The sequence below is a fragment of the Oryzias latipes genome, chromosome 6 (genome assembly GCF_053564925.1).
Source record: "Oryzias latipes strain Hd-rR chromosome 6, Olatipes_Hd-rR_3.1".
Taxonomy (NCBI): domain Eukaryota; kingdom Metazoa; phylum Chordata; class Actinopteri; order Beloniformes; family Adrianichthyidae; genus Oryzias; species Oryzias latipes.
Window position 1 is genome coordinate 25,031,123 of NC_136242.1, and position 11,410 is coordinate 25,042,532.

Below are 11,410 nucleotides of genomic sequence, written 5' to 3' on the forward strand. Positions count from 1 at the left end.
TTATACCATTCTAGCTGTGACATTCTGTGAAACCATTTATTTTAATCATTTGGCTGTTAAAAGTTTTGCTTTATGCTATTATAAATGCCATATGCCTGATTTCATGGAGTATGTATGTTAATCCAGTTGCACTGCTCACATCGATCTTCAGGGAACTTTCCGCTTAAGTACTGTTCTCAGTAATAATAAAAAAAAAATGAGCAAAGCCTTTTGTCACATCACTTTATTATAAGGAGCTTCACTGTGCTTCATATTCAGACACCAGTTTAGAATTTTCACCAGTTTTGTACAATTTAATGAGGGGTGGAGCTATAGGCAGCCAAGGAGTATTCCCATTTCAAGGCTCTTGTAAGTGCATGCATTTATGCTCCAAGTTTAGCGTGAGTGTTCCATTATAAATATGGCATAAATGGGAACTGTGTGGCCCTTATGGTTCTTTTGGAATCAGCTTTTGCTACAGAATCTCACGATTTTTTTCATGGCCCTTGTAATTATAGTCCCAATTCCCTTTGTTGGCTCGGTGTATAAGCACAGTTAAAGCTCGCTGCGCTCTTCGTTCCCTTTATGCTGGCGAATCTTCTCTGGTAGGACCTCTGTGGCAAAAAGAAAGCGCTCTTTCTTCAGAGACTGATCAACCGTCTGCTTATTCAAAGCAATGATCAGGTACTCCTCATCTGCTCCATACTTCGGCCAGTGGGCAAGATTTTTGGCATTAGGAGACCTAAATATATAAAATAAATGAGGTCATTTGTGCACAATATAACTTTTATTTCTTTAATAAACACCAATTCTTACCCTGTACGTGCAAAGTTGCCCCAGTAGTTCATCATGAGTTTGCTCAGCTCTTCTTCCTCTGAGGTGCATTTTGCTGAAATGACAAAAAAAAAAAAATACTCAGGTACTGTACTTAAGAAAGAAAAAAATAATCAAATGAATTGTTAGAATAACAAAGATTTTAAAGTACAGTTTATTTTAAGATGATGATAAAAACCAAGGTCTTAAAGTGAAGTTTCTTTCATGTTTTGGGTTCCTTTGTATTGGTTTTTGCTTTCTATCTTGTTCTGTCATGTTTGAGTTCTGTTTCCTGTTTTATTTTGAAAGGTTTCCTGTATTGTCATGCTTTTGAGTTTTTACTTCCTTCCCAATCTCTTCTGATCATGTTCACCTGTGTCTTGTCATTCCTGTTTGTATTTAAGTCTTGTCTCTGCTTTCCTCTTGTGCTGGGGCCTGTTTCAGAAAGGAGGTTCAACCAACTCTGAGGTTGAACTTGAACTCTGAGTTGGTCAATCGGGAGATTAACCACTCTGAGTTTTCTGTTTCAGAGAAGCTGATCGGAGTTAGGTCAATCAACTCTGAGTGGACTGATTCGGAGTTAAGCGTGCGCACCGCGACTATAAGAAGCCATTATCAATGGAGCGCAGATATCACGAGTCACCATGGCAACCGTGAAAAAAAGAGGTCTGCATATTTTTCGCCAGCTGAAGTTGACGTGCTGCTGCAGAGTTACAGTGAATATGAGCACATATTCCGGAAGAAAAGCAACACCGCTGCATCTGCAAAACAGAGACAGTTAGCGTGGGAAAACATAGCTGCTCAAGTTAATGCGCAAGTTTGCATTTAAATCATTGTTATAAAATATTGACTGTAATAACTTTCTAAATAGCGTAAGGAGTGAAATAAAAAATGGCGATATTTAGGTGTACTTTTGAAGTGTTATTCCTGGTGTAAATGCATGAAATGCTGCATAGTGTACAGAACCAATCTGGGGGAAAAATGCATTTAACGTCGGTAATGTTTAGAGCAGTGTTTTTCAACCAGTGTGCCGCTAGTGCAGTGTTTTTCAACCAGTGTGCCACGGCACACTAGTGTGCCGTGGGAGATGGTCAAGTGCGCCGTGGGAAATTGCCCTCATTCACTGATCTAAAAACATTTTCCATCTCCAGGATATCAGCTCTGTGTTCATCCAAACAGGCCCTGATAAAACACTGAGTAGTTAAGAATATAAAATATCTTAAAATTACTTTTTCTTTGTGTTTATTTGATTCTATTAAAGACATTTTGATAAGAATCACGGTACCGCGATTTAGCTGCAGCTATAAGTGTGTAAAGAAAAGTCCCGCCCCTTTAACTGTCTCCGCCAATCATTCTTGAAGGCTTAATCACATGTCATCAGTCTGACCAATCAGAAGTGGTTAAAGTCTTCACTTCCTTGTTGCTCAGTTCTAACAAAAATACCAGCTAAAGCTCGTCTTTCGGCATATTATTTTGTTTAAATAAAAAAAACTCCAGTAAAAACAAATGTAAAAAAAAATTCATTGAGAGAAAGCATATCTTCAGTCTCAAAGCTTTAAGTTTACTGTTCACAGTTTACTGGTTCATCTCTTAGAAAAAAACAGCCGCAACTTCCTGCTTTTTCTGCCACAATTATCATACAAATCCACGTGAGATTGCGGGGGGGGGGGGGGGGGCTGTCGATCAATACCGACCATGAATTTCTGTTTTTTTTTTTTGGATGCGTGTGCCGCGGGATTTTTGTCAGGGTTAAAGTGTGCCGTGGCTCAGAAAAGGTTGAAAAACACTGGTCTATTGGGTCCTCCAAAAAAGGACAAGCTATTCTTGTCACTTGTCTCTGTGTGACGGAAATTTGGACAATGAAGGTTAAAGCGAAAAATACCGCTTCGTCTTTAAAAAGGGGAGGGGACCGGCAGAAACTTTGAGTTTGGAGAATAAAACCTGCTCCCGACCAGGTTAGGTTCACAGCATAAGTAACCATGGACACTGACTCCGAGTATAAGTTACCTCTCTTTCAGAAACGGGTTTGACTTACTCTGTTTTCTCTGGTTTAACAAACCTCCCATTCTGAAACAGAAAACCCAGGGTTTCCCTGATTTCAGGGTTAACGCACTCAGAGTTTACACTTAACCTCCTTTCTGAAACAGGCCCCAGGTCCATTAACATCTCTTCCCCGACTCTCTTCTGCTTTGTATACATGCTATGCCCACAGTCTTTCATGCTCACCAGCCCTCACTACCTGACAGTTTCTCTCCTATGAAGCTTTAGATCTTTTCGGAAGGCCTTTTACAAGATTTTAGATCAATTCTGCCAACAGTTGCCTCTTTTATTCATGTTGGTATATGTCTAGTTAAATCTTCATTTTTATTGAGAATTGTTATTCTTTTTTTTAGGGAGTTACAACATTGGTAAATATTCTGCATGTACATCACACCAACCATTTATCTTGACATCAGTGGTTGTGAAGCAAAATCCCAGGACTGTGAAGAGCTCGTCTCCATGGTCACACTTGACAAAGCTAGGCCTGGTCTTCTGCAGGAAGGAGGGAGGGTACTGGTACTCGTACAGATACACAGGCACGCCTGAATCTGTCAACAGTGAAAAAGATTCAGTTTTCTGTACATGTTAGATCATTATATTATAAGTAGAAACATACCTCTGTGTGCTTTTGCAGATTTAATGGCAGGAATGGTGAAAAACAAATCTCCAAGCATTTCTGTGAATCCATCTCGGTTTTTGACTCGATCTCCTCCACTTCCAGTATACTCATTCACTATCAAATCTCTGATGTAGGCATCTTTAGGCTTTAGAGAAAAATACATGTCTGTTTAGAAGTCTTAAAGCACTAATGAAGTATCAAGCAGCAAGAGCCTTACGTCAGAGTAGAACATCGATACGATGTTCACGATCTGCTCTCTGTCCATGCCTTCTGTCCAATTTTGAGGAGCAAAGAACTAAGTAAAAATGAAAAAACTGCAAGTTCTAATTACATTTAAAAATCAATCATTTACAAAATGGGGAAAAACCCTTGAGCACTCACACTAGAAAGCATCCACCCTGCTTCATGATTGTTTATACCGGTCATGAACGGCACATTGAGGACTTCACGTTTCTGGTACAGCTCTTGCACAGTTTTCCTAAGGAAGTGTCCGTCAACATTGACGGAAAGTCTTAAGTTTAGATTCTTGAAGAAAAAAAGAGATTTCATTGCATTAAATTACAAACACTGGTAAAATAAATTAAAATGAAGACTAATAATAGGTCAACATTTTTCAGAGAAACTCACGCTTGTTAATGAAATCAGAGTATCAAGGTCCACCCGTTTCATGCAATCAGCGATCATCTTTGTACTTTCAAGGCTGCAGCCTGATGCATTTGCTACCATCTGAAGACAAATTTTTAGTGCAAGTATTTTAAAACTGGAACAAATGTACTTTTTAAAATACTCAGAAAAATAAAAGAAAGCAAACCTGCATAGCTGGTAAAGGTTGATCAACCACAACCATGTCCATTGCAGCAGTTCCACTCTGAGCAATCCCTCGATGAATCAGACCTTTAGCCAATGGAGAGACAAGCTGTGGATAAAAGAAAAAGGTTTTGAGGTAAGAAGACATTTCTGCAACAACCACAAAAAATAATGAAGTGTCCCCACTTACCAGAAGAGATACACTCACTCCACCAGCTGACTCCCCAAAAACAGTGACTGAGTTTGGGTCTCCTCCAAAACTGCTGATGTGCTCCTTGACCCACCTCAGAGCCTCAATCTGATCCAGCAGACCAAAGTTCCCAGGCAAATGCTCATCTCCAGTGCTGCACAAAAGGAGAAGTCAGAATTATTTCTAAAACAGGCTAATAAGGAACTGGGCTAAAGCATATACAGTGTAAGCATTTCTACCTTAGAAACCCCAAAACACCTAGTCGGTACTGGATCAGAACCACAATCACATCCTGATAGACAGCCAAGGCAGAACCATCATACATTGAAGCAGAACCCAAACTGAAGCCTCCACCGTGGATCCACACCATGACCTGGAAAATGTTTTTTAAAAATGTACAGACGTTGAAGTCACCTCAAACCCGTTCTTGATCTTTTTAAAAGCTGCATGTCAATATTTGAACACCGAGCGGAGGCTGCTTACTGGGAGCTTGGCATTTTGAGCTTGGTTTGCAGGAGCATAAATGTTGAGGTACAGACAGTCTTCTGAAATATCGGGGATTTCTACCATCAGGTCACCAAGTTTCTTCAGGAGGTCCATGACAATATCTTTGCTTTGAATGCACCTGCAAACCAGAATATCTGTTAGCTGTGACTTTAATCTTTAGATTTTTCTTCAGAGAATCAGTTTCCATTTACATGAAGGGTTGCTTGGTTGCATCTCTCATGCGGTTCCATCCCTCTACAGGTTGTGGTGCGGCCATTCTTAGGGAGGGGCCAACAGGGGGCTTGGCAAACGGGACACCGAGGAAGGCATGGGCCCCGGACTCCTTCCCCTTTACGCTCACATACTTCCCTCTGAGACTGCCAAGCTTTGTGTGGACTTCAGGAGCTGTCAGGATATCAAGACACACATCAGAAGTATCTCAATTTATTACTAAGAGCCTGATTTTAATTGGAAGACACAAAAAGAAAAAGTAATAATGAAAGGATTTTTGGATGAAGGTTTACAATAGATCAAAAAAAGTTATTTTAAAATTACATGTCTGGAGTAATTCCTAATGAACATTTGTATATGTTAGGGGTGTAACGATTGAGGGTCTACGATATATATCTGTCTATGGCAAGATAATGATTGAATCGACCATTAAAAAAATAATTTCAAAAAGAAATAAACTGATTAAAATTGATATTGAGGCACTCTAGGTTTATTTTACCATGACGTAGAGTGCAATCTCAGCAGACAACATGGGATGTCAGCAAAAAATGGTAAAGCCAATCATTCCAGTCCAATGCTAATTTTGCAAATTGCAAATTTTGCAAAGACGTGACCATATAGTGTGGTAGAATGTTCTAATAATGTTCCATTTGTATCATTTTGATGTGGAAAAACAACAGTGGGGTGAACTTTAGGAAACTAAAATGTGAATGGATTTGCTATTAATTCTACATATTTAATTTACACTAAATTAACTTTCAAGGAATCTGGAAAACTTGACCTGCACGGTTCAGTTCCAGGCATTTATCTCCGAGTCACACTCTCAACTCATCTTTATACATATAGCACTTTTAATCAACAGCAGCCGACACAAAGTACTGAACACAGGAAATAAAGAAAACAAACACTATAACATGTTAAAACACAAGATTAAATATAGAGAGATAAAATAATAAAACCGGTACAGCAACACAGCAATAACAGAAGTCTCATGTTGTATTAAAAGCCAGAGCATAAAAAAAGGTTTTCAGGCGGGTTTAAAAAATGGGCAGTGATGGAGCTTCTCTTATGGATAGTGGCAGAAAGTTCCTAAGCTTTGGAGCAGCAAAAGCTCTGTCCCGTCTGAGCTTCAGTCTGGACCTCGGTACCCCCAGAAGTAGCTGATCAGCTGATCTGAGGCACCGGGCTGGCGAGTAAGGAAAGAGAAGTTCAGAGAGGTACAGCGGGGCAAGACCATGTAACGATTTAAAAACAAGTAAAAGAATCTTTAAGTGAACTCTAAAATGCACAGGCAGCCAGTGGAGCGATGCCAAAATTGGCGAAATGTGATCTCTCTTATGACCTCCAACCAGAAGACGGGCAGCTGCATTTTGAACACGTTGGAGACTTGAGAGAGACGACTGGCTGAGTCCAACATACAGAGAATTACAGTAATCCAGCCGGGACGTGATGAACGCGTGGATTACTGTTTCAAAATGTGCAGCGGTTAAAAAAGGTTTTAACTTAGCAAGTTGGTGAAGATGAAAATGCTTGACTTCACCACTGAGCTTATATGCTGATCCAGTTTAAAATGACTGTCCAGTTTAAAACCCAGATTAGAGACACTGGTTGAAGTTTTGGGTAAAGATGTCCTGGATCCATTTTAGGTTAGTGCATTGGATCTTTCAAAACGAACCAAAATCGACTATAAATCATATCGATAATCACAAATCATAATATTGATCGAATCGTCATTGAAATTAATCGTTACACCCTGAGATATGAATGTCTCAATTTAGAATAATCAGTAGTCATATAATCATAAAATGGTAACAGTCACCCATGGCCTTACTTACAATTTAGGTAAAAAGTAACAGGGTTAATGGCCTGAACTAGACCAAAGTAACCTATTTCTGTTTCACAGACACAGACAAGGCTTTAGAAAAGTTTTGCTTTGTCCAGTTTGTACTTGAACGTAACACATTTAGAAAAGCAAAAGCAAAAACAAGACACAAGAAGACGAAAGGAGTTTCCATTGACTAAGTTCAGAGCCCATACTGTACTAATGAACGAATAAATGAATGTATGGATACAAACCATGTTGATCTGCAGCCACACTGAGGACTGAAAGCAGCAGAAAGAGTTCGATGTGTCCTGCACGGAGCGCCATGGTCTTTGCTTCAGAGAGAACTGTTGAGAGACTGCTGGAAAGGAGAGCAAAGTGCAACAAAAATGGCTCCACCTTCAACAGAGCTTCACAGAGGTCTGTATGATGCAAAACAAAACGTTACAATAACTATTTATCTACAGGATATGAGGTCATTTTTTCTTGTCTATCCTCTCCTATTGGCTGTGGAGTTGCAGCCCCCTTGTGAATACGTGCAGCATTCGTTTGCGTAAAATACTATGCAAGTTAAAAAAACACAAAGAGAAGCAGGAGGAAAGGCTCACATGCACATCTGGATGTAAGAAATGTTCTGACTTAAATTACTGATGGAGTATAAAGGACTTCACAGACTGACAGTGTGCGCATTCACGCCGTTGTGTTTCTACACGCACAGCTAATTAAAAAGGTTATAATAATTGAAAATGTACAGACATGCATAGAGTCATGGCCGGCCCTCCCTATCCGCGAATTTCGAACCACCAGGGCCCCGAAGTGGTGAAAAAAAAGACCCCAAACCTGGCAACCCATTTCATACTAGCACTTTCTCACCAACGTGCGCTTTAAATGTTGTGAAAAAGAATGTTGCCTGCACTTTAATGATCACCCCTTCAACACACCTGAACCAATCAGGTAACCCAAATAATTACGCCCCTCTTAGCAACGATTTGTCAACATAATTGCATTTGAGCCTGGCACAGTGTGCATTTACGAGCGCCTTTTGTGACATTGATCAAAGCGACTACAAGAGAACATCATGCCAAATAGACTTTATCCACCAGGCGCTGAAAAAAGAAAAAAGGAAAAAGATGAAGAACTTAAACATCAATTACAAGGTAAGTTTGCAGGATGTTGGGGTCACATTTTTACATGATCCTGCCTTTCTGTGCAGCTGCGCGATTTGCGTAACATACTAATCGATTCGAGGTAAAGTTTGCACATAACCGACCCCATTTTTGTCGTAATTAAATTTCCAATGGAAAACTCGAAAATAATTCTGGTACCCAAGTTTCTAAGATGAGGTCGGACAGCAGTAGAGAGCAGTAGAGAAAAGTAAAATGATAATAATGGTATGGTGGCTGATAAATGTTTGAATTCACCTTATCGTATTAAATTGTTTTGCTAACAAACACGTATTTAGTGCGTTCTGCATTTATGTCAGTATAAAAACTGCTGTTTATCTGTTAGACAAAAAAACCCCCACATATTTAGCAGATTTCAATTGGGTTTTATTTTGAAATTCCACATCAGATCTGTCTCAAACTTATTATGTGTCGTCACCAGGTGGGACATTATCAGTGAGAAGACAAATGACTCTCTGAAAACTAGCAGATTTTTTCTTAGACATATTTGAACATATGGCGAAAACACATTTATATCAGATTTCAATCGGGTTTTATTTTGAAATTCCATATCAGATCTGTCTCAAACTTATTATGTGTTGTCACCAGGTGGGACATTATCAGTGAGAAGTGAAATGACTCTCTGAAAACTAGCAGTTTTTTTTTAGACATGTGAATATTATAGCTACTCCTCAATTCATGATTTTAATTGCCTTTTATTTTTAATCAACTCATCAGACTTTTTAAATATATGTATAGCTATATATTTATAAGGGGGGGGGCGTGCTTGAATATACATATACATGTAATGACAGTTCTTACACTATGTTTTTACTTTTTAAAAATAGTACTTTTTGCTCTCACCGTAATGCACAGAAGAAAGCGGCACACTGTTTTTAAGAGAGGGCTCACTTGACAGCCGTGTGACGAGAGAGGGCTGGCTTGACACCAGTAGGTAGTCAGACTTTTTCAACAATGAGTGTATCTTAGAATCTTGCATTGGCATGAAATATGGAGAATCAAAACTGCCAAATACAAATAGGAAATAAAGGTTCTCATTTATAAATGGCAAACAAAATAAATGTACTAATTTTAAAATTATGAACATACAAAATAATAGATAAAGAAGTGTGTAAATGCTTATAATTCCACTTATACTCAAATATATTGTTCACATTTATTATTCATAAATGGGTACGTTTATTTCTTATTTGTATTTTGCAGTTTTGGTTTTACATAGTGATGATGTTTTGCACCGTTTCTTCCCAGTCGACAGTTTCTTCTGCTCTCAAAAAGTATTGGAGGTGGTGCAGCACCCACATGCCAAGATGTTCCTGACATCACTGAAGATGTCATCTCAGGTCATTTAAATAGCTTGCATAGCCCCGTTTTTTCATAAACATCAGCTGAAGAGTACGGAGCCCCAAATTGTTCATATTTAAATAAACAAATATGACCTTGTGCAAATACACAATAAACCAATAAATCTCTCATAAATATATAAAAGATCAGGACATTATGAAAAACCTGCACACAGATTTTAAAGGAGCCACTAAACTATTAGTAGTATTCTGCTATAGTTGTTTTATTAGCTTTATCATTGATTATTGTGTAATAATATATTTTTTTTTAGCTGCATAAGAAACTCCTATCACCACATCTTCTGTTGAAAGGGAAAATGTTAATGCTGCTGCTGCTAAGTTCAAATCTAGCCAATATGGAACCTATATAAAACTTATTGTTTCATTATTACTTGAAAAATAGTCAAACATTTGCACACACACACACACAAGTGAAGGCACTTCTTTCTAACATTCTGCTTCCAGCGTCACAGCAACTGTTATGTAGATTTGATTAGACTGTTTGACTTTTCACTGTTTGCTTTTGTTGAAGTTATGTATATTATGTTCCAGAGGCTCCAAGAGAGGTGTTTATGGAAGAGGAGCCGACTGGATTCAAAATTCCACCAACCTCCAATCCAATTGGTCCAGCTGAATGGCCAACCACACTCTGATCCAGTAAGAATGGATTTGGTGCAAAGAGGTCCTTTTCAGACTGATAAAGACTTTGACTTTCCAAAATCACCCTCATTGAGCTCTTGTTGTGTTCTTTAATTTGGATTGTTTTATAGTTATATGATTTGCTATTAAGTTGCTGTTTTTAATAAGTTGGAGTTATGTGAATGTCATTTGTTGAGTGCCCAATGTTACATTAAATATATATATATATATATATATATATATATATATATATATATATATATATATATATATATATATATATATATATATATATATATATATATATATATATATATATACATTTATCATTCATATTTTTTTTCTTTTCAATTTTCAAATTGGGTTGTAACCACTAAATGTGCATCCAACATGCAGGCAATATACTGTATTCAATTCTTCGGCAGCAACAATAATACAGTCACAAAATATATTAATAGAGACATCTCATTTATATTAAAACAACAGTTGCGTTTGTTGGTGCTGCTGATCAGTTAGGGGGCCCACAAATTAAATTTTGCTTAGGGCCCCCTGATAGACTAATTCTATTTAACTTTGAATATGATTCAAAATTGGTTTATTTCAGTCAATCAAAACAAAATACAAAAGAAAACAAAAACAGAGTGATAATTAGCGTATCTATCAAACTTTGGAGGATTAATCATGACTTGATTAGAAAATAAAAAAAATGTGTCTATATATATATATATATATATATATATATATATATATATATATATATATATATATATATATATATATATATATATATATATATATATATATATATATATATATATATATATATAAATATTTATACGCATGTGTTGTATGAGTGTGGGCGTGTGTGTGTCTGTGTGCATGTGGATGTTGACACAATAGCCACATTCACATACAAATTATGCCATTAGAATGACTTGTAATAATAAATAGACATATTTGTACTTATACATGCTATACATGACACACTGAATCCATTAAATGTAAAAGTCCTGTCTTCAAATTTGGATGGGCCACCAACAATAATGCAAAAGTGAAAAAAAAAGTCTGAAAAGGTGCAGATTTCTCTTGAAAAAAGCCACTGACTCACTGGGTGTAGCCTTTTCTTGAGTCCCACAAGCCAAAGCAGGCGTGAATCCAGTTCTCCTGATCATTTGTCAAACATAACCTCTTTTACCATCTCAAAGGTACAAAGTTAGCATCTGTTGTCTCATCATGGCCTGAAAGTGTTGCCCAGTAGTT

General features: G+C 37.6%; 1 protein-coding gene across 1 annotated transcript; it reads right to left on the minus strand.

The window, feature by feature from the left end:
* Nucleotides 1-208: 208 nt before the first annotated feature.
* On the minus strand, nucleotides 209-7,437 carry LOC101156406 (pyrethroid hydrolase Ces2e). The gene is made up of 13 exons (XM_011476291.4): nucleotides 7,242-7,437; nucleotides 5,147-5,339; nucleotides 4,932-5,073; nucleotides 4,688-4,821; nucleotides 4,449-4,602; nucleotides 4,263-4,367; nucleotides 4,079-4,177; nucleotides 3,833-3,976; nucleotides 3,669-3,746; nucleotides 3,449-3,596; nucleotides 3,231-3,380; nucleotides 796-868; nucleotides 209-721 (listed from the first exon to the last, which is right to left on the minus strand). The coding sequence occupies exons 1-13, from the start codon at nucleotides 7,312-7,314 to the stop codon at nucleotides 535-537; spliced, it is 1,680 nt and encodes a 559-aa protein (XP_011474593.1). The 5' UTR covers nucleotides 7,315-7,437; the 3' UTR covers nucleotides 209-534.
* Between the last annotated feature and the right edge of the window lie 3,973 nt (nucleotides 7,438-11,410).

What these genes read in the sequence shown, in the direction of transcription:
- LOC101156406 (XM_011476291.4), bottom strand. Translation starts at nt 7,314, where the DNA reads ATGGCGCTCCGTGCAGGACACATCGAACTCTTTCTGCTGCTTTCAGTC. An exon ending in CTCAAAATGCCAAGCTCCCA is followed by an intron (nt 4,822 to 4,931) that starts GTAAGCAGCCTC and finishes AACATTTTCCAG; the next exon opens with GTCATGGTGTGGATCCACGG. An exon ending in CTCTGATTTCATTAACAAGC is followed by an intron (nt 3,977 to 4,078) that starts GTGAGTTTCTCT and finishes TTTTTCTTCAAG; the next exon opens with AATCTAAACTTAAGACTTTC.